Below are 27,230 nucleotides of genomic sequence, written 5' to 3' on the forward strand. Positions count from 1 at the left end.
CTCCCAATCTCGACGGGGAACCCCATAGTTGTCCCACCTGTGAGCGCGCGTGTGTGTTTGTCCCCCATCAGATGGAGAGGGTCTGCCCCTCAGCCACGGCACCCTGGGGGGGGGCAGCTGTCCCGGGACCCCGGAGATGAGACGCCGCCAGGAGGAGGCGATGAGACACCTGGCCTCTCAGGTACCCAGGCCGTTCACACCCCCTCAGACGCATGCCTCTTTTACCCTGGAGTTTCCATGACAACCGTCCTTGAATGATAGTGTCTGCCCTCCATCACGTTGTCACAAAACCTGTGAGTCACCAAGCCGGCCTACACAACCAATCCACGTATCATCCGCCATGGGGCCACAACCTCTTGAGATGCCTTCCAGTGGAGCTGAAGTACCGGGCTGTGTTAAACCCTCGCCCTGTTTGGATTGATGCACCTGTCTGGAATATAAACCTGATGGTCAGCGAGGCCCCAGTTCATTGGCTGTGTGGGCCCTGTTTGCCGCCAGTGTGGCCTCTGTCCCCCCTGCTGCTCTATAACCAGCCCCAATGTGTTGCATTATGCAGATGCTTTTATATGAGGAAAACAAGCACTGCCGGGGAGACTCATGAAATATTGATGCCTGCAGAGAAGCCATTTCCCAGTTTGACTATTAAATAGTGTTAACTGTATGCATTAATAATTGAGCCCACGCTCTCGTTTGCCATTTGTTTTAATCCCAATGTGTGTGGACATCAACACTCTATCAATATTTTTCTTTATTTCTCTCCCTTTGTTTGCGCTGCCCTTTTTAACAAAGCTTGGTTCACTTCAAACCCTGTCTCTGATCTCCCTCTTCCCTGGGCTGTCTGCGCCTGCTGCTGCGCTCCTAATTGGCCTAACCTCTCCTTCTCTAGAACGTTCATGTTATTGGCTCTCAGAAGTTCATCAGGTCATGCGGCGAATAGACGATGATGGATGGATTAACAGGTTTAGATTATTCCTCTGCACTCGTCCTTTCTGACTCTGTGTCGCCTCGCCGTCTGACACGGTCTGGACTGATATGAAGTGTGCCGGCGAGTTCTGAATTATTAATAGGTGAAATCACTGAGTCGAACGATAAGCATTATGTTTCATTAAACCACAATCACCCACCATGAAGAAGTTGACTCAGTCCCAAATGAGTCATAGCAGTGCATATCATAAATTAGGATTCAACACGGGTAACAATATGCTGTGTTATCTACACCCTCCGAGGCACGTCTGTCATTTTAATTTAGTAATTTTTCCCTCCTCTCTGCCCGGCCCTAGGTGGTGGCCTACCACTACTGCCAGGCGGACAACGCCTACACCTGCCTGGTGCCGGAGTTCGTCCACAACGTGGCGGCCCTGCTGTGCCGGGCCCCTCAGCTCCTCGCCTACAGAGAGCTGCTCCTGAGGGAACCCCACCTCCAGAGCATGCTCAGTCTGCGCTCCTGCGTCCAGGACCCCCTGGCGTCCCTGAGGAGGGCGGTCCTAGAGCCCCTGGATGCTCTTTATAAAGGTCCCACCTTCCGTCTCTGCATCGCACTCCGTGTCTTAGGAACAGTTAACACGGTTCTACACGACTATTGTCATGGTGCCATTCATAATCGCTCCCTACAGTTGATTTATAATCATAATAATAATAATCATATCGACTCATGTCCTTTGTATTTCAGAGAGGAAGATCACCTCTGAAGAAGACCTGGTCATCCTCATTGATGGACTTAATGAGGCAGAGTTCCACAAGCCCGACTACGGAGACACCATTGTGTCTTTTCTGAGTAAAACAGTAAACAAGTTTCCTCCGTGGCTCAAGCTTGTTGTCACTGTGAGGACCACGCTGCAGGTGGGTGGACTCTCTCTGCGTGCATGAATACCTCAGTGTCAGAGGAGACAAGCTCATTTCAAATTCAGATGGTTTTCAGTTATTTGGAGACTGAAAATCACTTTCTTGTGTGTCAACCAAATGCTCATATGATTCACCCTCCCCTTGTGTGTTTCCCTACTCTCACTCACCCGTCCCTCCCTCCAGGAGATCACCAAGCTGCTGCCTTTCCACCGGATCTCCCTGGACGGGCTGGAGGAGAACGACCCCATCGACCAGGACCTGCAGGGGTACATCTTGCACCGGATCCACAGCAGCCCTGAGATCCAGAACAACATCTCCCTCAATGGAAAGATGGACAACACCACCTTCGGCAAGCTCAGCTCCCACCTCAAGGCCCTGAGCCAGGGATCCTACCTTTACCTGAAGCTCACCTTTGACCTCATTGAGAAGGGCTACCTGGTCCTCAAAAGCTCCAGCTACAAGGTACATACCCTCTCATGGCTGCCATGGTTAATGACTGTGGTAGGGGAGGAGTGGAAGATGCTGCCTCTCTGGCCCGCGACCCTTCCTTTCCTTCTAGTAAGTTCCTCTCACTCCTCACAACTGTCCCGCTCCGTAGGTGGTGCCCGTGAACCTGGCGGAGGTCTACCTGCTGCAGTGCAACATGCGCTTCCCCACGCAGTCGTCCTTCGAGCGGGCGCTGCCCCTGCTCAACGTGGCCGTGGCGTCCCTCCACCCGCTGAACGACGAGCAGATCTACCAGGCCATCAACGCCGGCTGGCTGGAGGGCACGCTGGACTGGGAGGACTTCCATCAGCGCGTGGACAACCTGTCCGTGTTCCTGGTGAAGAGGAGGGACGGGACGCGCATGTTCGTGCACCCCTCCTTCCGGGAGTGGCTGATATGGAGGGAGGAAGGAGAGAAGACCAAGTTCCTCTGCGACCCCAGGTTGGTGGGCCTACCCATCCAGAGGCCGTTCCGTGGGTTCTACTACGAGTTGTTGTTTTTGCGATAGGATGCTTGTGTTACGTGTTTCGTCCAATGAAAAGATCGGGAAGGTTTTGAGGTTGGCTTTAGCGGCCTGGGGAGATCTGAGCACAGTCTTAACTCGCTTATCTTCCACTCTAGGAGTGGGCACACCCTCCTGGCCTTCTGGTTCTCTCGCCAGCAGAACAAGCTGAACCGACAGCAGACCATCGAGCTTGGCCACCACATCCTTAAAGCACACATCTTCAAGGTAAACTGCTCTCTGAATAGTCTCTCTCTCTCAAACAAACACACTCAGATATACATATTCACACACAAACATACGCACGTGTTCCTGGCATTGGTGAAAGCACAACAAAGCAAGCTCACGTTGCTGTGCAATCTCTCAGGGCCTGAGCAAGAGGGTTGGGGTTTCCTCATCGATCTTGCAAGGGCTTTGGGTGTCCTACAGCTCAGAGGGCCTGTCCACCGCGCTGTCGTCACTTCGAAACCTCTACACGCCCAACATCAAGGTACGCGCTCCTAGAGAGGAAGTTCCCTGCTTCTGGAGCTACAAGTTTCAATGTTTGTCAGAATACGTAACGAGGAAGATGGTTAACGCCAAAGATGCAGTTATATGTTCCTCTTGTCTCGGCTCTGTGTTCTGAGGTGCTTCCATCTCCGCTATGTGTGTGTGTACTAGGTGAGCCGGCTATTGATGCTGGGCGGGGCCAACGTGAACTACCGTACAGAGGTCCTGGCCAACGCCCCTGTGCTGTGTGTGCACGCCCACCTGGGCTACATGGACATGGTGGGGCTGCTGCTGGAGTACGGAGCCTGGGTGGACGCCCCCTCAGAGAGAGGCCTCACCCCCCTTGGCTACGCAGCCTCCGCCGGACACATGGCTATCGTCACCACTCTGTGTCGCAAGAAAGCCAAGGTAGGCCGGAGGAGTGTGTGTTGGTGGGAAAGAGAGTTCTGCTCATGTCTCAGCTGACATCATCAGGGCAGGAGAGGAACTGGAGACAAATCAAAGCAGGTGTCCAATGAGATCCCTGCCTTTATAATCGTTCTAATTTCCCAGATGCTTGAGTCGTAGGCACAAGCTTATTTGGCGGTCGTCGCTCGTGTCTGTTGTGGCGCCCGCTCAGAGAGCTCCAGAGGAAAGCTGCACTACAGCAGCTGTGTGTGTTCCTCCTATAAACAGGTGGACCACCTGGATAAGAATGGCCAGTGTGCCTTGGTGCACGCAACCCTCAGAGGACACCTGGAGGTGGTCAAGTACCTCATCCAGTGTGACTGGGGCCTGGGAGGACAACAACAACAACAGCAGCAGCAGCCAGCTGCCTTCAGTAAGAGCCATGCAGTCCAGCAGGCTCTCGTTGCTGCGGCCAGCATGGGGTACACAGAGGTAGGCTGGCTAGTCTTATCTACAACAGGGTCTGAAACAGTATAGATGATTTGCCATTCCTAGTCTTCGGTTGTATTCATCTTCAGCTAGGTTATGCAGTCGTTACGCACTTTCTTCAAACCCTAATTTTTGCGGTGAAATGGTGTCTGGTGTGGCTGCAGATTGTGACCTATCTGCTGGACCTGCCAGAGAAGGACGAGGAGGAGGTAGAGCGCGCTCAGATCAACAACTTTGACACACTGTGGGGAGAGACAGGTATTTTAAACCCAGAATTCCACCTTATTGACAGGAATCTTCCTGTTTCTGACTTGTTGGTTACAGTCTGAGATACAGCCATATCTACACATACTACTTTGTGTTGAATGGTGACTTGGCGTGTGAAGACACGGCTTTCACAAACACACAACCGTGCAGGGAAACAAGATCAGCATTAAGGAGGATCTGTGTCTTTGTGTGCCTCAGCTCTGACGGCGGCTGCGGGGCGGGGCCAGATGGACGTGTGCCGTCTGCTCCTGGAGCAAGGGGCCGCCGCGGCACAGCCCAACAGGCGAGGCATCGTCCCCCTCTTCAGCGCGGTGCGGCAGGGCCACTGGCAGGTCAGGGAACCAGAAAGCTCACGCCTTCAAATCTGTCACACGTCCGGCTCTAACGCCACCCTGTTCAAGAGAAGAACAACACACCTGAAGCAGATGACAAGGCTTGTCAGTAGATGGTGATGGTCTGTGTGGTTGTCCTGCAGGTAGTGGACCTGCTCCTGACCCACGGGGCTGACATGAACCTGGCGGACAAGCAGGGGCGCACCCCCCTGATGGTGGCTGCCTCCGAGGGCCACCTGGACACGGTGGAGTTCTTACTGGTCCAAGGTGAGGCCCTCTGTCCCAGCTCGAGCCTTGCACTCTGTCTCGCTCCACGCCTCGCCAAAAAGGATTTTACATTTACACTGTTCTACCAGCAGCTAAGCTAAGCTGTAGCCACATTTGCTACATTGACCTTTGACCCATCCTCCCTCTCTCGCAGGTGCCTCTCTGGCCATGACGGACAAGGAGGGTCTGACTGCTCTGAGCTGGGCGTGTCTCAAGGGCCATCTGCCCGTGGTGCACTATCTGGTGGAGCAGGGCGCGGCCACGGACCACGCTGACAAAAATGGACGCACACCTCTGGATCTGGCGGCCTTTTATGGAGACTCTGAGGTGGTGAGTGGTCAACAGAAAAGGAAAGAGGTGGAACTCTGGTCAGGGTTAGCGCAGCTCATGCCCCCGCTGCTGGAACAAGACACTTAAGAAAATGTTTTTTTTCTTGTCCGTGTTTTCAGGTCCAGTTCCTGGTGGATCACGGGGCCATGATAGAACAGGTGGACTACAGTGGGATGCGTCCTCTCGACCGGGCAGTGGGCTGCAGAAACACATCCGTGGTGGTCACCTTGCTCAAGAAAGGAGCCAAGATAGGTATTGACCTGACCTCTGGACCTAGGAGTGTCTCCCACTCCATAACAGCGGCTACCTCCACTCCATCTCACTCTGCCAGTTCTAAAATAATACCCCTGACTGACATTAAGCATTTCTATCAAGCACTGTGTATATACGGGTAAAATGTGTTGTGAAAAGTCATGTACTGCAAATCAGACATGCATGCAAGACGCTGAAATGACGCCCAGACTCCCTGTTGTGGCAGTCCCATGCTGCCTCCTGGCTGTCCCTCTAAGGCAGTCATCCAGCTCAGCTAGGCTAAGCTAAACACCCGTCCCCAGCTCCACTACTGCACCTTGCTGCTGCTTCCTGGCTATTCATGGCTCAAATGTTGTACCGTTAACTCTGCTCCTGTATATCTCTCTCTCTCTCTCTCTCTCTCTCTCTGGTCTTTCCTCTCTGAACTGTCCCTGTCTCTTTTTTTCTAATCTCTTTCTCTCCCCTCTCTTTTCTCTCTTTCTCTCTGCTGGCAGTTTCGCAGAGAGATGACTGTTACCGCTGTTGCCGTTTTCTTTCTGTGTTTCTCAATTTTTTCGTTGCTAAGGCACTTTTTCACGCTTCTCACTGCTGCTTTTCTGTGTTCCTTTTCTGACTCCTTCTTCTCTGCCGCCACCTCTTTCTCCTTTTCTCTTTCCTCCACCATGCCTTCTCTCTCTCTCAAACACTCCCACTCACCTTTTTATCCTCGGTTTCCTTTGGCAATTCTCGCCTCCGCTCTCCCCACCCCTCCGCTCCGCTCTCCCCTTACACTCACTCCCTCGCTCATGACCTCCCTGACCCCTTCCCCCTGACTCCGCCTCTCTTTCCGGCGCCAGGATGTCAGACGCTGCCCAGTCGGCCGAGAGGTAAAGCCAAGGCAGTCGACTTCTCACCCCACCAGGCATTTTGACAGCTCTATCTCCTCTCTCTGTGTTGTCTCTGTGTGCCAGGCGAGCTTAGCTACCAATTTCAAAAATAACATTCAGGTATTAGCATCGACATATGATTGGACTGCTTAGAGGTAGATGTTTCAGCTTCAGGTTGTCTATGACGCATGCCAAGCCTCTAGACCACATTGTGTACGAAGTCTTTTCTTATTCCATCTCACAGATGCATGACTAAACCCTTCCTATAATCCTCGCTTGGAAGAAATAGTGCATCTGCATGTGTTTGTATTGCCTACTACTACAGGTTCAGGTGATAGACTGTGCCTAGTTCCTCTTGGTGGGTATCAGGGCACTCGGTCCTGACGTCCTGCTCCACACACTTCTCCAGACAGAGGCTAATGTGGTCTGGCCTGCCCACCTGTTCTGTGTGTTCATGTGCTCGACCAACCCTGCTCCTCTTCTGCTCTCTGTGCGGGCATGGGGTTTCAAAGATGGCTGTCGTAGACAGAAGTAGAAGAATTGGAATAGATACTTCTTCATCCATTTATTTTTGAGCGAATTCTGTTGGACGATGTCCACATTTCTAGTTCATGCAGGGACATTCGTTTTTTTGAGGGCATATTGTTCTAGCAGTTCTACTGTACCATACCGTACCGAGGCCAGAGGATAGAATAGGGTAATTTCCTCTGCAGCTGATGCCTGTCTACCTACCTCATTCTTTGTTTGTTTGTTTGTTTGTTGTTGTTGTTGTTATTGTTTGTGTCTTGTAACCGATTGCTCCCTCCCATTTGTTGTGTTGTTGTCTCCCTTGGTTGCTCACCTTTCTCTCTGTCCTTTCTGTCTACCCCCCAGGTCCAGCCACATGGGCAATGGCCACCTCCAAACCTGACATCATGATAATCCTACTTAGCAAACTGATTGAGGAAGGAGACAGTTTCTACAAGGTGAGGGTCTTTACCTCTGGGGGAAAAAACGACAGCTCGTAGTTTATGTCTTTTAAATTGTTTTGTTTTGTTCGGTATTTAGCATTTTCCGCAAATCTATTTACCAATGCAAAGGGCATTACGATGCCCTTTTTTGGGCAAAGGAGTAACTGTCTTATTTACATCAGTAGATGTCTCACTAGAAGCGTGTCTCTGTGTTTCTCTGACAGAAGGGGAAGGTGAAGGAGGCTGCACAGCGTTACCAGTGCGCCCTCAAAAAGTTCCCGCGTGAAGGTTTCAGTGAGGACCTGAAGGCTTTCGGGGAGCTCAAAGTTTCTATTTTCCTTAACCTGTCCAGATGTCGGCGGAAAATATACGTGAGTTTGAAAATTGTGGTGAAGGCTTTGAATATTTTTCTCTAAAATCTTGAATTGTCCAGGATGTTGTCTACCTATCTATTTATAGTATATTTCATACGAGTATCTGACCCTTATGGTTATTCTGTTCCTCCCTGCTACCCTGACGTTGCCATTTATAGGACTTTGGGATGGCTGAAGAATTTGCTACCAAGGCGTTGGAATTGAAACCAAACTCCTACGAGGCATACTATTCCAGGGCTCGTGCCAAGCGTAGCAGCAGGTAGGCCATGCTCTATCACCTGCTCATGTTTCAAATCCATCATCCATCCATTTTACTATAACCAGCCATATGTTAAACATACCTTGTCCGGTCCTCTGCAGGCAGTTCCCCGAAGCCTTAGAGGACCTGAATGAAGCCATGAAGCACTGCCCCAACAACCGTGAGATCCAGCGGCTGCTGCAGCGGGTGGAGGAGGAGTGCCACCAGCTCAGTCTGGAGGAACAGCAGGAGCTGGAGCCCCTCCCCTCACCGCCCCCGACTCCGCCCCCAGAGGAGGAGCTGATCCTGGACATGCCCCTCCCCCCTCCCCCAGAGCCAAGGCTGGAGGACATGGAGTCCGTCCAGGAGCTGTTTGAGGATGAGGTCTACCTGGAGCAGGAGCTGGAGGCCTTGTCCAATCCCTCCAGTCTGCCCATCATCCAGAGCCCCCCGCTCTCTCCCACCCACCATGACCAGGTCTACCTTTCAGGGGGCTCCCCCCTGGGCCAGCCTTATGACTACCATCCCACCTCCAGCTCCATGTCCTCCCCCACCCGTCAAACCTACCAGACCATTTCACCCTCCTTGTCCCCCACCCACCAGAATTCCCACTACCGGCACAGCCCCCCACTCACCTCCCCAGTGAACCAGCCCTCCTATTGTTTCAGCCCACCAGAACAACAGAGCCCCCCACCCTCCCCTCTGCGACGTGGGCCTCAGTACAGAGCCAGCCCCCCCGTGGAGAGCGTGTGTATGTATAGGTCTCAGTCGGGCTCTCCTGTGCGCTACCAGCAGGAGCAGCTCCCCAGCCGGCCCAAATCCCCCCTGTCTAAGATGAGCAGTCAGAGGTCCTTCCAGCTGACCTCGCAGGCCTCCCTGTCCTCCCAGCACCCCCAGGTACAGGGCCTGCGTCTGCAGCCCTCCATGGCCCAGATTGTTCGCACCAACCAGCCAAACAGTGGCTACGGCCAGATGGGGCACCCCATCAGCAGCCGCTACCAGGGGGGATCTGTGGATGTGGAGAGCCGGCTAGTTTACCAGCCCTCTCTGGACGGGCGTCCCATGACCCAGGTGCAGGGCAGCCTGAGTGCTGGGGCCCTCTGTCAGCACGGGGGTCGAGGAGGGGTCATGGAGTCAGGCCTGATGAAGGACGAGTTACCCCAGCGCCCCTCCTCAGCCTACCGCGCCAGCAGTGGGGGCATCCGCTACAGCCAGACCCCCCAGATTAGCCGTAGCCAATCAGCCGCCTACTACCCTGTCTCAAAGCATGAGCTGGAGCGCTCCAATGCCCTGCCCCAGTGCCAGCTGGGCTCGCCCGAGATCTCCCACATGGTTAGGCGCCCCATCAGCGCCAACACTACCGAGATCAAGCATAACATGTCCACTCCCAGGCCTCTCATCCACTCCCAGAGCGTGAGCCTGCGCTTCTCCCCTTCCAGCAACAACATCTCCACGGGTTCAACCTGCAATTTAACCCCAGGCTTCAGGCCTTCCAACTCCATTCAGCAGATGGAGATCCCATTGCAGGCAGCATATGAGCGCTCCTGTGATGACATCTCGCCAATCTCACCCTCACAGGGAGGTGGCGGGGGGCTTTACCAGGGCGAGACCACCCGCTCGAGGAACACGCCCTTCATGGGTATAATAGACAAGACCGCACGGACTCAGCAGTACCTGCAGCAGCCGTCACGGCCCTGGGCCATGACCTCCATGGACTCGGCCATCAGCCCCACGTCGCCTGGAAACCTGGTGACGCAGGGCTCCACCTACAGCCCTCCAACGTCGCTAGGCAACATCGCCTACTACAACAAGACCAACAATGCCCAGAATGGACACCTGCTGGAAGAGGACTACTACTCCCCACAATCCTCTCTGAGCAAGCTGGCGAACGGCTCCCGCGGAGGGGATCTCCTGGAAAGGGTGAGCCAGGCACCCACCTACCCGGACGTCAAGATGGCCAGAACTCTGCCAGTAGCACAGGCCTACCAGGACAACATGTACCGGCAGCTCTCCCGCGACTCGAGGCAGGGCCCTCCCTCCCCCATCAAACCAAAGAGACCGTTCGTGGAGTCGAATGTGTGAGGGTTGTGTGGGACAGGGTGTGAGTGAAGGTGTGCGAGTGTGAGAGGTGTGTGCGGGGATGGGAGGGAGGTAGGCATCATTTCTGACCTTGGTATCTGATGGATTCATTCAAAACAACTCTGACTTACTGTACTATCACATACGGACAAACATTGGCAGTCAGTTAGACTTACAGACTAACTACTTACAGAGAAACAAGAAGTGGTGACATTTCAAACTCTGCACATATAGGGGAGAGTTCTTGTTAAAGAGACATGTCTACACTAAAACAGAGCCATGTGCACTTCCACAGGGAGCGAGTGAGGTCATACTACTGTGTGTAGTTTGTAGGCCAAATACCTGCTGAACCTTTGGACTCCATGTTCTATCCTTAGTATACAAAGTGTGCTCTTAATCAAGGTTGCTAGGCTCAATGTAATACAACATTAATATATGTTGAGTACTGTAAATTGCTCACAGATTTTAAGCAAATCCACAGTACTATATACGTATATATATATAAACAAACAGTTTGTGTTTGAATTGTATTCTTGTTTCTCCCAGTCTTAAACTTTTTTGTTTCATACTGGGAAAGGGTATTTTAAAGTAAACATGGTGGAAATGAGGGCCATTCATGATCTATGAATTATGAGTTTCATTTAGTTGTATTTGTCATATTTGCTTTACCATGTTATGTTATAACATGTATTTGTTTTCATCACAGTACATGTACTCATATTCAGCTTAGGTATTAATACATTATACTTAAATGTACTGAACACTCTTTAGTATGATGAACAACTGTCTAACTGCCATAGTCTGAATCCCTTCACTTTTTTCCATAACCTCTAAGAATAGCCAGAAACAATTACACACTTTTGAATACCTGCAAAACAGTGTGCTTGTAGAATGTCATTATTTTTAAATGCTTTCAAGCTTTGCAGCTATTGCTATCTCAAAACTGGTTTTGAGATAGCAATGAACTGAACTGTATCAGACACAGAATTTTTGGCTAGTAAATATTTATTGTATTTTCTCATTACTACATAAATTAATTCATATAATTTGTTGATGGATAATCCATATAGTTTTTTTGTTTGTTGTTAATATTCAGGTTTAAATTACATAGCTAGCAGCGAAGGTCACGTAAGCGCCAAAGTTAGGAGGTCCTCTTGCACTTACCACTATGTAGAGGTAATGTCAGAGTACAGATGTATTATTTGAAGACAATGTGAAGTATTTAAACTGAATTGGGTATCTCTCCTTTCTTTTATATTTTAATTTTGTATTATTCAACCCTTTCTGCACTACTGCCTGTGAAGTTCTTAACTAAAGGTGCACTTTACGTATTTTAATTATTTTATTGTTATGACTGACTTTGAATTTAGATTACAGTAAGTGGATGTGTGTAGGTCAGATGGGCCTACAATGGACATTTGATAAAGGATTACTATTGTTTGAAGGAAAAGGAAGTAGAAATGAATCATAACATAAAGAACAATGTTTTAAATATATAGAGATGTATAGTATGTACTATATAGCACAAGTTGTATTGGCTGTATATACCGTCTGAAATATCGCACTCAACCCAACTCCAGATTCTCTCAAAGGCAGGTCTTTTCCAAACATCTTTTATGATGTAAGACCCGCACTCTCTTTCTCAGAACCATTGTTCCATCCTCATACATATTCACGCAAGAAAATAAACTGTCTAATTTGTGCAATTATGTCCTAAATAATCTCCTACGCAGGATCCATTCACCACAAACATATTTTTATATTTGCAGACGGAGTGGGTTTAGAGTGCTGAACTGAGAGGCAGAGTGAGTTAGCTGTTAAAAGGGAGATTAATAAAATTGTTCCCAACCCACACTGCAACTCATGGAGTTACACAAGGCACACAGACAGACAAAGCAGATAGACAGACAAAGCAGATACAGACAGACAGGTAGGCGTGATTTACTTTAGACATACTAAAGCGATGTAGGCCATAGTGTTGCCAGTGAACTGCACTGCTCTGTCCTCATCACAGAATAGCCCTGTCCTGATTGGAGAACAGAATAGCCCTGCCCTGATTGGAGAACAGCCTGCAGAGCCTGTGTGACTCCCCCAGTTATATCTGCTATATGAGAGGTATCGAACAGTTATTTATTAAATCAAATGTATGAACTGTAATATTCTTTCAGAAGCATTACCCTTGAGAACCTGGGGTATTTGTTTGATGTAAATGAGTTTGCTGTATATAGCCTAATGCATGTACTATGATTTCCATGAGCTCTAACAAAAACCCATCTGGTATGTATAGTGTCCTGATTCTGTTGATACTCAGTTGGGGTATGGGATAACAGTAGGAAGACAGTTGTCCTGAAATGTTCCTTATCCATTTCCTTCAATCTCATTTGACAGACGCCGAAAAACGGAAGTTTTCTATTTTTTATTTTGTTTCAATGTATTTGCTTGCTAAGCAGAGTTCTCTTGTCTGTACATGTGGGCTTTCAGAGCGCTGTGACAAAAAGTTTAATTGAAAACAATAATAAAAAGAATGTGTTTCTATTCCATGATACCATTGTAATCTGTACAGTCGACCTGTATTGAAGAATAACATATTTATAAATGGCTACCAACATGTCCGGCATGTCAGTTATTTTATTTACTTCTGAGGTTAATAATGCAATTTAACAACATATGTAAACTAAAAGCACTTGGAGTAAGCTTTTTTGGTATCTACAAGCATCAAATAGTACAATATGACTAAAATAATTACCTTGGTTTGACCAGATGATGGCACTGTTTTAATCCGACACTACCACAACCACTTTACCCATTTGATAACAATTACAAAGAAGGCAATACAATGAGTGGTATTCAATATGAAGAGGAATCATACAATGCATAGATTTAATTCCCACATGCATCAATAGATGCACTGGAGGAAAGTCATTCAAAATAACTTAACTGTTCTGTCTTGAAAGTCCATGTTTATCTACCTCTTTTAGGAGTGTCCATGAAAATACAAGTTTGTCCTCAGAGGTTCATTTTCAATCCTTCTTTTTTTTGGCAGTTAGCAGTTGCACCAACCCAGGTATAAAGACCATGACCACCTGGGGCACTATGATGAATTTGAGAAAGAAGAGGCCGTAGAAGAGAGGCTGTGGCTGGATGGGAAGTGGCAGGCGGTTGACATGATAGAGAGCCATGGAGGAGAGGGCCAGGCACAGAGCTCTGGGGGCCCAGGGGAGAGTCCATCCTTCGGGCTTCCAATGCTGGGCCAGGCCTAAACCCAGAATGGCACCACAGTCACGTGTGAGTGAAGAGAAGGGGGCGGTGTCCAGCCGAATCCACTCAGGATGGGAGCACCACTTCTTAGCCAATGAAATGGACCTGTGAAATAGGCAATGTATGTTTGATTACATCAAACATACAGTCAGATGGCTGAGTGGTTAGGGAATTGGGCTAGTAATCAGAAGGTTGCTAGTTCGATTCCCGGCTATGCCAACCAAATTACGTTGTGTCCTTGGGCAAGGCACTTCACCCTACTTGCCTCGGGGAGAATGTCCCTGTACTTACTGTAAGTCGCTCTGGATAAGAGCGTCTGCTAAATGACTAAATGTAAATCAATGTACTCTATAACAAATAATTGTTATAGCACATAAGCAGGTAAGAAGGGGTAGACTTACCATGATAGGTCGATCCCCAGCTGCCCTAGCGCTGTGTGGAACAGTAGAGTACCGATGAGCAGGCCCAAACTGCAGCACACATAGAACCTTAAAGGCCGATGTTCAGGAACCGTACGGCTCAAAATTACTCCTATAATTAAGCCTGTTTGAGAAATGTGTTTTCAAGTTAAACATAATCCATGTTGGCTAATATCACATGTTCTACAATCAGGTGCCTAGATAAAGTTGAATTTGAAAGATAATGGCATTCTGACCTGTCAAAGACCCAACTATGACCTGATGGGGAAAGTGAGCCAGAATGAAGATACGAGAAAGTCCAACTGCGACCAACAGGAGCAGATAAAACAGGTAGGGTACTGCAGCTATCAGCACACTGTATTAGATGGAGAAAAATTATTATTCATTTCACCCTATATGTATGGGGAAATAAATATGGTGCAATGAATTAATACATGTTTACATTTGTACTGGTTTGAACGGACATTCAGTACCTGTGTGTACGGGAGTACAGACGTGAACCCAAGGAGGAAACCATCACCCACCAGACTGCCGCGGTAACCATAGCATGGCCAGATGGACTGCCTGAACGAAATAAGAAGAAAACTCAATCTTAACGATGAACTCATGCAAAAGTCAACACAATACGCGGCCAAAATATTATTTTTTACTACAGATAAATGATACAATGTTGTTTAGCTGTAGAGGGAAACAGGAGCTCGTGCAAGATAGGCTGCTTTTATAGAATTGTGGATATCCTTTACCTGGACCTGTTTCACAAGTTGAGGCGAACTGATTGACCTTGGGAGGGTTATTTTCATATAAATGTGATTCTCCAATCCACCAAAAAGGTCTCTCCCCAAAGAGCATCCTGTCCAATGCGATAAAACATAAATTACATGTATGTATGCCTTCACATAGCCTACTGTAAATGTTTAAAGGTTCCAACCGTTGTTTCATCATGGGACTGAAAACAAGGTTGAACCTTGCTTCAATGCGGAAGTGAAGAAAATATTACATTAGCTGTTAAATCAAATATAGGAGTAAAAATTTGAATATTGCATTTGTGAATACAACTTCAGGTTGACTAAATATGCATTCAGAAAACAAACATTCAGATGACAGACACCTGACTGAATGATACGCTCACGTGCTAGCTGGCTAGCTTTTCTGCTCCAATGACGCTGGAGAGTCTTACCATTTAAATATCAAATTTAACCACTCAGTTATAGCTGCTACCCAGACAATAGCCACTCCAGTCTTTTTGCTGAGAAAATATGCCAATGGAAAGATGAGAAGGAAGGCAGCTTTAGGGTCCCCGAGGTGAGTGGCAATCAGCCAAAGCTTTTCTTGACTCTTCGTTTTTTGCTGAAGAGTTTCAGCTATCAAGATGCCTTGGGTGTATATTGCATCCATCATGGGGTTTCAATAAAATATTTAAGTAAGATACTGATTGCAGAAAGTATGTTGATAGGGTTCTCGCAGAATATTTCAGCTCGTAACTAGTAATGTTGCCAGCGCCACGATGCACCAATAGCGCTCTGAAATCTCCAAAATAAAGGTCACGCAATAAAATACGTGTGTGTTGTGAAATGTGTGCTAAAGTGCCCCATATTGGTGTGATGAGCTTGCGGCTGGGCTGAGCTGAATCTAAAGTATGTAAGTAATACATAAATAGTCAAACGTGTAAATTACATATTACATGAATGAAATCTACCAGTACAAATGGCGTGCTGTCTTTTATTTTGAAGATTAAATCATCCTTATTAGCTCTGCCTCCCCTCCAAAAGAAGCTTGACATTACTTTTGTGCAAAATTCAACGAGTTTTCTTTATTGAGGTCGAATACCGTTACAGTCGTACTTTGGTCAGTAATAATACACACTGGCAATAGCTGATGAGCTCAAGCCATACGTCTATGGCTCAAGCCAATCTAAGCTCAGGTGGACAGCGCCCTACAATGTTGTCTTCGCTGATCAGATTGGCTGCTTTTTGCACCATGCTCCTGTCTACCTGAATTTGCCGTAAGGAAAAATAAAGTTACATATTATCTCATCTAATACATATTCCAACTTGGAGGCAAAAAAAAAATTTGTTACCAGTGTAATATATCTATCTGCAAAAATCTTAGAAATAACATTGTTAGATAGCAGGATAGAGTATATTAGAAAAAGCATGATGGAGGGAAATTGAATAATTTGAGGAAAAGAATGATAGAATGATGAAGAGACTCATTTTGAACATGAGTGAAAGAAAGCTCATGTGAATAAGTACAATGATAGAATGATAATAGGAGACAACATTAATCGAAAAAGTTTGTGATAGAAAGAAGGATATCCATTGCCCGAAAAAAGTATTGAAAGGGTGGAGAGAATAATCATTTAAAAAGCAATAGAAAGATTGAAAGACAATTTTAAAAGATAGAATAATGGAGAAGGTTGTTGGTTGTAAAAGAGTGATAAGTATGGAGATATGATAGCCTACTCTATGTAAAATTGAGAGAAAGGTAGATGTAAAATGAATGACGGTGTCCTTAGTATAAATTTGCTACTGTCCTCTGCAGAAGATAGATTCAAGGCAGTATTTCAGGCTCCAGTCTCCAGTCAGTGGGGGCAAATTAAACTAGTGTGTGAAGTACAGCAATGTTTCCATCTTCTGGGCTTTTATATATTGCTGGTAATAATTGGTAGACTATGGCAACAGCGCATGCAAAACATTAAATAGTGTGTTCTTAGAACTCTTGATTGGGATTTTACAATACATTGTACATATTTTTTTATATTTTATATTACACATTTTACAATACATTCATATTAAGAGTGTCTGATAAAATGACTAAATGTAAATGTAAGTTGTGATACAAAAGTGGAGGGTAAGGTGTGCACCTGTGAATGTATTTTACCTAGTATTAGCCTCCTCTTCCTCAAAAAGATCCATCAAAGCCACAGCAGCACCACTGGGGACTGTAGAGGATAATAGAATAGAGGGTAGCCACACATCAACCCTTCAAAGGGCATATTTAATCAACATGGTATCTGAGCAGGACAGAGTCCTACAAATAATATTTGTATACGCTTGATTACCTTATGGGTAGGTGTCGTTTTTAGAGTTAGCTACAGTACAGGAGAATTCAGAATGTAAAACTGAAATTGAGAAAATGTGTTCCAATCTAACTAGGCTATACAAAGTTTCATTAATATGGTCAATATCTATTCCATTAATGAGATTGATACATTAAGAGTTGTATTGGCAGAGAGACATTAAATTGTTCATAAGCAACAGAATCCCTGCGACTTGACACAGCAGTCTCTACCTCTAAAAAATAGAATTAACCTGCCTGTGATTGCTGTTTTCTTGGTCCCTCCAGTCTAGCTTTGAAATCATTCACGTTGTGTTTATATATGTTATCCGAACAGTCGTACAGGATCAAATGGACTGGGATCTGGGGTTCATGGTGCTCTGCAAATAAAGCAGTACACAACCCTGTCTCTCTTGAGCTCGCCTTTGGATTGAACCCATCTCTGATCTTTAATCGCTCGACTCAGTCTAATAATGCTAGCTGGCCAAAAGGTTGCTTGCTATTTTCAATGTAGCTAGCTTGCTAGTGACGTTAGCTTAGCTTATTTCAAGAAGTGGGGTCAAAAAGTTGTCGTCTTTTACTAATAACTGCAGCACAATGGCAATTTAAATGTCATTCGACGTCCTTGGAAGCGGATATTCAGATAGAACAACAATCGGGCCATTTTCAAGGAAGATACACAAACAACCCCGGGGTTGCCTGTGCAGGGGCGGCTAGGCGGGCGTGGAAACCCTCGAGGATCTCGGCCCATCAGTTTTTTTTTTTGCTACCTGGCTAGTTGGTTAGCTATGGGTGCATTTTTATCTTTTTGAGTCCTAGTAGGCTACATGAACACGGACCATGCTGTATTAAACGGTTCTTTGTGTGAAGTGTCCGGGCTTTGGAGAGATTAAGGGACAGCAACCACAGCCTGAGCCCGAGAGAAGGACTAAATAAAGCCCTCGACTTGGAAGCGACACCGGTGCAGGTAGCTAGCTATGTGTCTCTTACGTTAGCATGTTTGCTAGCTCAATAACATGTTAGCCAACTAACGCAAAAAAAGTTGTCTTTTCACCAGCTTTTTGTCAGTGGAGTTGATAGTTTGCCTTTTGCCAGTAATGTATTGTCTGAAATGCTAGATCGACGTTAGGCTAGATAAACTGGAAGTTACACTCTAGATAAGCAATTTAGCAGAGCTGGTAAGTCTAGTGATCTAACGTTAGCTAGTACTAGTAAGGTACAGTAAGCTATTAAGTTAGGTAGCTACTAGTCAGCTAACATTATTACTACTTCTCGTGTACAGCTACCTAGTTCAGACCAGCACAACATTTTTAGCAACACATTTAGTAGTTATCTCACGTAGGAATGGATTTTTCTAATTTAACAACACAAAAAATGTTCTTGCCCCGTTACAGGTAGCTGTTTAGCTATTTAACTTAACTAGCTGACAAGCAAATGGGTCAAAGGGTTGTAGAGTTGGGTGTTGCCACTCATTACATTTCATGACACAGCCTAGTTTTTAACAGCTGTGTTGGTCTTTTATCCGCTTTGTGTTTGTGTATTCGAAGCTACATGTTGTCTATACAGTATACATAATGTATTATGTCAGTTGTTTACAAAAGAACCCTGATCCACTGAAGTCTAGTTAAAAGCATATTGTCTGATTTTATTGGGTCATCCATCCATTGATTAATGTATTGAATGTCTAGAAGGCTCCCTGGGTTATTTTTCCCTGCCAAATGATTTATTTGATTCCTGGCTTGGGCAATATTACTCTCTTACGAGGAAGAAGAAAGTCAGGGGCTCCGTCCACTTTAAAGATAATTTATCAAAATAAACCCCCCTGGTTTTAGTCAACATAGTACATCAACCTTTTGTTGCATAATACCTAGGTAATTGGACAAACTAATACCCTGGATAAATCTTGACATTGCTGTTGTGCTTATTGTGTAATAATGATGCTGTGTAGCAGTAGTTGGAGTCAGTGTTCGGAGGAAGAATGAGTCATTCCTTGTTGCATCCTTTTGGAATTTGAAGTTCTTTCACCTGTTCAAACTGGCGTGTTGTTAATGCATTTTATCAATGTACTTATCTTCTAACCCCTTTGTCTTCCCGCAGACATGATGGAAGAGCTGCATAGCCTGGACCCCCGGCGGCAGGAACTGCTAGAGGCCCGTTTCACAGGAGTCGGAGTAGCCAAGGTCGGCATCTTTAACTGTGCTTCCACACAGCATTTCTTCCTGTCTATCTATGTGTTACCACTTACATATCTGACATCTATATGTAGGTGCATAGAAAGGGAGGGGGGGAAGGTTGATAATAGGTGGAGACCCCACTGATCTGTGATTTAAGGAATTGTGTATGGGAGGAACGTTATAAAATGGAATAGTCTCTAAATTCACTGGCCAAATTGGGGCTTTTCCTGAACCCTGTAGTGTCTGAATGCGTCCTAGATGTCAAACAGGGTAGAGCAGAACACTTATAAACTTGCATTGATTGGCCCAAATTTACACTGCAGATCCTGTTACATAACCCATCCTTCTGTTATCCACAGCCCTTTGTCTTCAACAACGAAAATGTTGATTCTTCCCCACTCCACTAACCCCATAAGGCCTAGATCTTTTGTTGAAGTTCCTATCTCACCTATTTTTTTTACTGTAACCTTATGCCAATAACATTTCGAGAAATATAACCTGTATAGGCTACATTTTCAGAAACACAGGGGGTTAAATGGTCTTAAGATCTTACCCATTAAATAAAGATTTTGGCATTTGATAGAATTTTTTTTGTTTGTGCTGATATGTGGAAAAGGCCTGTGCTGTCTGACAATGAAAACAGTATTGTTGAAGTACCGGGGCCCACAGGCTGCCAGCCAGACTGCAGGCGTGTATTTTTTGAGCCGAGCTTTCGGTGTGTTAGAAAATGGTGGCCCCCGGAGAGCATGTGCCCCATGTGACTGCTGGGCTTCAGAACTGGCTGGCTTGATGTTGTCGGCTAGAAACAGCCTGTGTGTAGGAAGAGTGTGTTTGTGTGAAAATCAGTGTGTTTGTGTCAGAAGGACAGTATTGAGTGAGTGCTCATGCATATGTGTGTCAGTGCAATCGGGCTAGGCTTGTGCATATACGTTTTTTTTAGTTTTTTTTATGTAAGAGAATGTGTATCACAGATAGGGCTGTGCGACCTTGAGCAGGCAACTCTGGCAGCCCAGTTATCTGTTTATCAGTCATCTTTAGTTTAAGCAGATTGTTGGCAAGATGCAAGGTACCCTGTAGACAATCATCGACCAGTCACTTGCCGGACAATGCAATGCAGCCTACTGCAAGTAACCAGGATGGGAAAATTACGTGGCTATGAGCCAATGCAAGTGTTGCATAATTATTATGATTTTACTGGTTACAATGATTCCTTTTGGATGTGGTTGAGTATGTATGGAGTTGCCTATTGCCAAAGTTGGATCACTTGGCGTTGGATAATAACTTGGCATGCACAGGGATTTTATTGAATGAGCAACATCCCATAATTCAGCTAGTATTTGATGGGTTGCTAATGCTGACAACAACATGTAGGCCTATCATCATTTACTAGTCTTCGGTCCTTTTTCCAGGGTTCAGGACAGAATGAATCATCCAACCAGAGTCTATGCAGTGTGGGCTCACTGAGTGACAAGGAACTGGAGGTCAGTACATGGGGGACAACTGGAAGTTATCACAGTGGCCTCCAAAAGAAGATGTCAACCGTGGATTGGTATCCACGGTAAACAGTATTGCAATTAGTGCAGTGATTGGTCAGGGAACATTTCAAAATAATGCTGATGAAGTGATTTTCTGCATCCTGTAATGGAGGTACGTTTGGGTTTCAATGCAAGGTGTCCACCCGAGCTGTCTTTCTCCTCCCCCAGACACCAGAGAAGAAGCCTAATGACCAGAGAACGAGGAAGAGGAAAGGAGAACCGTGTGACAGTGGACAGGGTCATTATTCTCCTACTTCATTTGCTAGCAGGCAAACTGGCCAACACTCGCATGGAGAATGTGTCATTTACAATTTTGTTACTTTCCAGGAAAAGGAGCTGCGAGAGGGCACAAAATTAGCGATTACTTTGAGGTGAGTGAATATTGTACCTATACGTGCCAATTGTCTCAATGACCTGGCAAGGGCTACACCTTTCAAAAACACCCTTGATTTATTTATTTGTGAATACCTAACCTTAGCTCTGGGCTTCTTCTGTGTCTTGGAATTAACTCTCAAAATTACTATTCTGTCGCACTGTCTCCCCCTCTCGCTGTTTCTGACATTCTTCTCTTCTTTGTGTCGTCACTTCCTCCCTCGTTCTCGTTCTGCTATCGTTTCCCTCCCTGGTTCAGTTTGCCGGTGGTAGTTGTCCAGGCACCAGTCCAGCCCGGGGCATCCCTCCTCTGGTGCGCTCCTCACCTCAGCACTCCCTCTCTAACCCCCCAGTGCCGGTGAGCTCCACAGTATGTCTTCCTTTCTCCCTCTGTTGCTGTAATACGTAACTAACAGCTCCATCATTAACTTTCATTCACTTCAACTCCACTAACTTTTGTGTTTGTGCAATTATCGCCACCAAGTTCAACTCATGTACTTTGGGCAACGTACACCTTTTTAAGAATAAATACCTCGATTCCATATTTCTCTCTCTCAAAAAAAAATCTCTCCATCTGTCTTTGTCCTTTGCCTCCCTGTCTTTCTGATTGGGTCAGGTCCAGCAGGGCAGTCCCTCATCCACAGGCTCCGCCCACACGGACCCCTCCTCCTCCTCCTCTTCCTCTCTTAAGCCAGCGCTGCCCTACTCCTCCTCTCACAAAGCCACTCAGGTAACCAGCCAGCCTACCCCATCATGCCCTGCCGTGGCCTGCCCCGTCAGCCTGCCAGCCTGCCCGCCCACCTGCACCAGCACACAGATGGCATAGACACAGTAGTCCTTGGCACAAAGTTCACGTCTGCTCTGTTAGCTGTATTAAAACACGTTTTACTGTGCCAAAAATCACGTAAGGGTTAGAATATTTGCCTTCACACCCAGATTCAGTAAAGCCCAGGATTTTTGGGAAATCTAAAATCTTGCAACCGTTTAAATGTATGTTGATGGAATGTTTACGGTCCTTTGCAGTCGGACCTGACAATAGAGAAGCTAACGGCACTAGAGAACAACAAGAGCTCCGACCTGGAGAAGAAGGAGGGAAGGATAGACGACTTGCTGAGGGTAAGAACGTATAAAATCATGCCATTAATCATCGGTACACAACAACGGCTGCAATTCATTTGACATTTCATCCATTTAGTGTACTCTTGTACCCAAAGCAAATGAAATGTCCTACATTTCCGTGTCCTCAGGCCAACTGTGACCTGAGGAGGCAGATTGACGAGCAACAGAGGATGCTGGAGCGATACAAGGAGCGCCTGAACAAGTGTGTCACCATGAGCAAGAAGCTGCTCATCGAGAAGGTGTGTGTGTGTGTGTGTGTGTGTGAGCTGTGTGTGAGCTGCAACCAAGAGCTGCAGCTCTGTGTGTTTACAGTTCCCCTTGATGTCGAAAACCAAGCATAATTTAACCCGTGTTTGCGTATCAACACTTAAGTTGTATGAATACTCGATCAAATATATATCGGGTTGCATTGATGTGCCCAGTAAGTTTGTGATGAGCAGGTTTGCTGGAGTCCTGAGTGCATGTGTCTGTGTAGTCGAAACAGGAGAAGATGGCGTGCAGAGACAAGAGCATGCAGGACCGTCTCCGTCTGGGTCACTTCACCACCGTGCGACACGGAGCCTCCTTCACAGAGCAGTGGACCGACGGCTACGCCTTCCAGAACCTCATCAAGTACGCACACACACACACACACAACCTGATGGACTAGGCGGTAGTACACACGCACACAAAAGTATGTTTTTCCGTATATGGAAACACGCTGCATACAGGAACAAGATTGTGTTCTCGACCCCTCAAAGCATCCTGGATGGTGTCTTAATGTTTATTTCATTCAACAGAAGAAGCAACACACATTAATTAACATGAGAACTTTGGTTGAGCCGCCCTGGCACATCTTCCTCTGCAGACCCCGGCAGCCAGTCATGTGACTTGTGTCATGTGACTTGTGTGTTCCAGGCAGCAGGAGAGGATCAACACCCAGAGGGAGGACATCGAGAGGCAGCGCAAGCTGCTGGGGAAGAGGAAGCCCCCCGCGGCGGCCCAGACGCCCCTGCCCAGCCCAGAGCAAAACAAACGCAAGAGCAAGAGCAACGGCCAGGAGAATGAAGCGTCAGTACTCTCTGATACCTCTCTCTCTGATACCTCTCTGTCTCTCTCTCTGTCTCTCTCTCTCTCTCTGTGTTCGCACGTCTCCTAAACAAACACTGTGGGTTTGGTGTTCCTGAATGTGTCTGGTGTCACCTAGACCGTCACCTGGGGACAAATGTACTGTTATGGAATCAAAATCACACCTCAATGTTTTCAGATAAAGAATGAAAACACAATGTGTAAAAAATAAAATAAAAAATGTCTAAGCAAAAGATTTACTGTGGTAATAAAACAGAATATGGAGATTTATTTTTTACTTCTTTATCCTCCAGGTTGTCGCTTGCAGAATATCACGAGCAGGAGGAGATTTTCAAACTCCGGCTTGGCCATCTAAAAAAGGTACTCCCATATTTCGTCCACTCCTTTCCTTCACCATGTCCACCATGGCCCCACGCCTGCATAAACGAATGATTGACAGCTCTGCGCTCTGCTCTGTGCTCTGCTCTGTGCTCTGCTCTGACACAGGAAGAGGCGGAGATCCAGGCAGAGCTGGAGAGGTTGGAGCGAGTGAGGAACCTGCACATCCGGGAACTGAAGAGAATACACAACGAGGACAACTCACAGTACGTCCCCTTCAGCACTCAGTTTGCTGGCTAACCTTTCCACACCGTCAGCCTTGTCATGTGTTGACCCCCTCGTCCTTGTTGGTAGATCAGACGTTATCTTATGTCGTGGTGTTATGTAGACTGCTGTTGATAATGTGTTAAGGTTGTTCACTGACCTGTTTCCCCCTCTACCACAGATTCAAAGACCATCCTACGTTAAACGACCGGTACCTTCTATTATATTTACTTGGAAGAGGTGGCTTCAGTGAAGTCTATAAGGTTAGAACTGCTTCTCTCTCATCTGCTTCTCCTGGAGCACATAACAACCTCTCAAATGGAAGAAGCTGGATCCACATCAGGTTGAAGGGGGGTTGGGGCTGGCTTGGTTTGCTTTCATCCGTCTTCCCCTCTGCAGGCCTTCGACCTAACAGAACAGAGATACGTAGCTGTTAAAATCCACCAGCTCAACAAGAACTGGAGGGATGAGAAGAAGGAGAATTATCACAAGTAAGTCACAACACGTTCTTCATGTTTTAGTACCGCGATGTTGCTCGCTGTCAGCTTTTCCCATATGTTGATCCATCCATGAAAAAGGGGCTTTTAACTTAATCCTCACGAATGTCTCGGACGTGGAGGTTTAAATCATTGAGTACAAGCTGTTGATACTGGCTAACATTTTGTCCTTTTTCAGTGTCCTCCCTGTTTCATGGAAACGATGTGTTTGAATGTTTCTGTCATATGTACTGAGCTGATTGGAAATACTTTCATCTAAATGAAAACAGTTCGCTAATATTTATAACCCTTTGTGCGTGTCCTCAGACACGCGTGTAGAGAGTACAGAATTCACAAGGAACTGGACCACCCCCGAATAGTCAAACTCTACGACTACTTCTCGCTTGACACAGACTCGTGAGTCTTCCAGCATCTATTTCGTTTTACTATTCAAATTTACGTTTTCATTTACGTTCAAACTGACATATAAAAGTATCCGTTATTTCACAAATGACATGGGTATATGTTTAGTCAATCCTAGCTTTTGATGAGTGTAGCAGCTCACTCTGTGGTCCTGCTCCACCCCAGGTTCTGCACGGTACTGGAGTACTGCGAGGGGAACGACCTGGACTTCTACCTGAAGCAGCACAAGCTGATGTCAGAGAAGGAAGGGCGCTCCATCATCATGCAGATCGTCAACGCCCTCAAGTACCTCAACGAGATCCGCCCGCCCATCATCCACTACGACCTCAAACCCGGTTAGCTTCTCGCATTTGACGGGGGGTGTCCTCGGCATCTTCATTTCACAAGTTGAAATTGACATAAGCGAGAATAGAACATGTACTGAATTTGTCTCCCCTAACATTTGAGCTTACATCTGGGAGTCAGGTGGCTGAGCGGTTAGGGAATTGGGCTAGTAATCAGAAGGTTGCTGGTTCGATCCCCGGCTCTGCCAAATGACGTTGTGTCCTTGGGCAAGGCTCTTCACCCTACTTGCCTCGGGGGAATGTCCCTGTACTTACTGTAAGTCGCTCTGGATAAGAGCGTCTGCTAAATGACTAAATGTAACATCCGTGTTGCACATACAGGATTAGGGTTAATGAAAACCGAGAGCTAACTTCCTCAGTGGTTTTGCATCACATGAAATCCCCCTCTCTCCTCTCTTCCACGGCCTGGTAGGCAACATCCTCCTTGTCAACGGAACGGCTTGCGGTGAGATCAAGATCACCGACTTCGGCTTGTCCAAGATCATGGATGACGACAGCTACAACTCTGTGGATGGGATGGAGCTGACCTCACAGGGGGCGGGGACATACTGGTGAGGACACGCAACCCTCTCCCCCCAAAGAGAGATCATTGCACCGCTTAATCATTTGTTGGATATTTTCGGGCAGTATCACAACGAGGCATGGTTGACCGTGTGTGCCCTCTCTCTCAGGTACCTCCCCCCAGAGTGCTTTGTGGTTGGGAAGGAGCCCCCTAAGATCTCCAACAAGGTGGACGTGTGGTCCGTGGGGGTCATCTTCTACCAGAGCCTCTATGGACGCAAGGTAGCTCTGAATGCTCCGACTCAAAGTGCAGATAACTCCGCTGCACGTTTCCCTTGGTCCTCCTCTGACTGTTCCTCTCTGCTCTTCTGTCTTTCCAGCCATTTGGTCACAACCAGTCTCAGCAGGATATCCTACAGGAGAACACTATCCTGAAGGCTACAGAAGTACAGTTTCCTCCCAAACCCGTTGTCACGACAGAAGCAAAGGTAGTTGTCTGAACATGGCTAGTTACATACCTCACATGTAATGTCTCCCCCCCTCCCTCTCTCTCTCTCACACACACACACACACAAGCTCAGACCTAGTCAACTGTAAACATGCAGAAAGACGCTCAATATTTGCATACATCTTCAAACTGTCATGGTTCATTATGCCCACCCCCCCTCCCTGTTTCTGTCTGCCTCAGGCCTTTATTCGTCGCTGCCTCGCCTACCGCAAGGAAGACCGCATCGACGTGCTGCAACTGGCCAGCGACCCCTTCCTGATGCCCCACATCCGCAAGTCCCTGGGCACCAGCGGGCCCCTGGCACCGCCCATGCCTTCCACCTCTAGCTCCTACAACAGCAGTGCCTCAAACTGAGGAGGGCCTACCACCAAAATAGACACTAGCCTCCTTCCTTCCCTGGCTCTTCTGGTTTAGACTGGGAGACAGGGATGGTATGAAGGAGGGTAGAACAATGAATAGGATGGACAACAAAGAGCAGCGCTAAAGGCAGATACTGCTGAAGGAAGACCGAAGTGCTCCAAATACCAAATCAGCTAAATGAAGGGCCAGTGTGTGAACCCAACTGGGTTGCCTCTGCATGCATGACAAAGACAAACATATATACACACACACACACACACACACCGTGTCTCAAAGAAGGGAAACCCTTGCTTGTACAGAGGAGCATCTTACATGTCAAAAGCCCAGGAGAATCTCAACCAAGAGGAAGTTGAGATGACCAAGCACCTCCGTTCTGTTTTTCGAGAGTAGAAACATTGCTCTTTTCATCCGTTACTGCTTGAAACTGTATGATACATTGGACTATATTTCTAAATAATAGAATTATCAATTTAAATGCCTTGTGAACATTGAACTGAGGACTTTTTTGGAAGGACTCAGATGAATGGGGGATTTCTCTTTGGTGACCAAAGTTCAAGGCATGCCTGACTGATACGGCATCTCCATTAGCACGCAAATGTTGACATCGTGAAGATTGATGGAAGGCTTGTCACGTTTGACGCTTGTTTTGAATATTTTATTGGATTTTGAACTGGAAGTGGACTTCTTATCGGTGGTTCAGTCCATATTTTTTCATGAGATTTCCTCCCTAATGTTTTTCTTAACTTTCAAAGGGTGGCCAAATATACAAATATGTGTTGTGAGGAGGGGAATGAGCCTCAGCAGAACTGCATATAAACATTAAATCCAACCGTGGGTAAGACTTTGGCTTTTCATGTTACTCTCAAAAAAGGATGACTTAAGGC

General features: G+C 46.7%; 3 protein-coding genes across 11 annotated transcripts in view; 2 read left to right on the forward strand and 1 right to left on the reverse strand.

The window, feature by feature from the left end:
- The window catches only part of tanc2b (tetratricopeptide repeat, ankyrin repeat and coiled-coil containing 2b), a 70,361-nt gene extending 57,668 nt beyond the window's left edge, over window positions 1–12,693 (forward strand). For 4 of the 6 annotated variants that reach the window (XM_062474678.1, XM_062474680.1, XM_062474683.1 and 1 more), the window contains 19 exons: window positions 72–181; window positions 1,281–1,512; window positions 1,670–1,839; window positions 2,026–2,304; window positions 2,441–2,769; window positions 2,950–3,058; window positions 3,198–3,320; window positions 3,491–3,727; window positions 3,995–4,198; window positions 4,360–4,453; window positions 4,661–4,794; window positions 4,938–5,061; window positions 5,216–5,391; window positions 5,511–5,643; window positions 6,480–6,509; window positions 7,383–7,474; window positions 7,684–7,830; window positions 7,992–8,092; window positions 8,194–12,693. In XM_062474678.1, coding sequence (XP_062330662.1) covers window positions 72–181; window positions 1,281–1,512; window positions 1,670–1,839; window positions 2,026–2,304; window positions 2,441–2,769; window positions 2,950–3,058; window positions 3,198–3,320; window positions 3,491–3,727; window positions 3,995–4,198; window positions 4,360–4,453; window positions 4,661–4,794; window positions 4,938–5,061; window positions 5,216–5,391; window positions 5,511–5,643; window positions 6,480–6,509; window positions 7,383–7,474; window positions 7,684–7,830; window positions 7,992–8,092; window positions 8,194–10,153 — 4,784 coding nt within the window. In that variant the 3' untranslated portion in view covers window positions 10,154–12,693. The remainder of the gene's footprint in view (window positions 1–71; window positions 182–1,280; window positions 1,513–1,669; window positions 1,840–2,025; window positions 2,305–2,440; window positions 2,770–2,949; window positions 3,059–3,197; window positions 3,321–3,490; window positions 3,728–3,994; window positions 4,199–4,359; window positions 4,454–4,660; window positions 4,795–4,937; window positions 5,062–5,215; window positions 5,392–5,510; window positions 5,644–6,479; window positions 6,510–7,382; window positions 7,475–7,683; window positions 7,831–7,991; window positions 8,093–8,193) is intronic. The other 2 variants (XM_062474679.1, XM_062474681.1) reach the window with 1 other exon arrangement.
- g6pc3 (glucose-6-phosphatase catalytic subunit 3) lies at window positions 12,552–15,369 on the reverse strand. Its single transcript, XM_062474690.1, has 6 exons — window positions 15,005–15,369; window positions 14,571–14,677; window positions 14,301–14,391; window positions 14,064–14,182; window positions 13,810–13,951; window positions 12,552–13,513 (listed from the first exon to the last, which is right to left on the reverse strand). The coding sequence occupies exons 1-6, from the start codon at window positions 15,223–15,225 to the stop codon at window positions 13,171–13,173; spliced, it is 1,023 nt and encodes a 340-aa protein (XP_062330674.1). The 5' UTR covers window positions 15,226–15,369; the 3' UTR covers window positions 12,552–13,170.
- On the forward strand, window positions 14,861–27,181 carry LOC134031160 (serine/threonine-protein kinase tousled-like 2). 4 transcript variants are annotated; one of them, XM_062474686.1, is made up of 21 exons: window positions 14,861–15,129; window positions 18,982–19,064; window positions 20,468–20,539; window positions 20,762–20,831; window positions 20,921–20,964; window positions 21,225–21,335; window positions 21,582–21,695; window positions 21,989–22,081; window positions 22,213–22,323; window positions 22,560–22,696; window positions 22,982–23,134; window positions 23,446–23,512; window positions 23,639–23,736; window positions 23,916–23,997; window positions 24,134–24,225; window positions 24,538–24,627; window positions 24,799–24,968; window positions 25,390–25,528; window positions 25,649–25,760; window positions 25,859–25,966; window positions 26,167–27,181. In XM_062474686.1, the coding sequence occupies exons 2-21, from the start codon at window positions 18,984–18,986 to the stop codon at window positions 26,338–26,340; spliced, it is 2,118 nt and encodes a 705-aa protein (XP_062330670.1). In that variant the 5' UTR covers window positions 14,861–15,129; window positions 18,982–18,983; the 3' UTR covers window positions 26,341–27,181. The 4 variants fall into 4 exon arrangements, with proteins under 4 accessions (XP_062330670.1, XP_062330669.1, XP_062330671.1 ...); XM_062474685.1 differs by lacking the exon at window positions 14,861–15,129 and adding an exon at window positions 17,123–17,851; XM_062474687.1 differs by lacking the exon at window positions 14,861–15,129 and adding an exon at window positions 17,124–17,851 and having other exon boundaries at window positions 21,225–21,323.
- Window positions 27,182–27,230: the final 49 nt, after the last annotated feature.

Source organism: Osmerus eperlanus, chromosome 12, assembly GCF_963692335.1.
Source record: "Osmerus eperlanus chromosome 12, fOsmEpe2.1, whole genome shotgun sequence".
NCBI lineage: Eukaryota > Metazoa > Chordata > Actinopteri > Osmeriformes > Osmeridae > Osmerus > Osmerus eperlanus.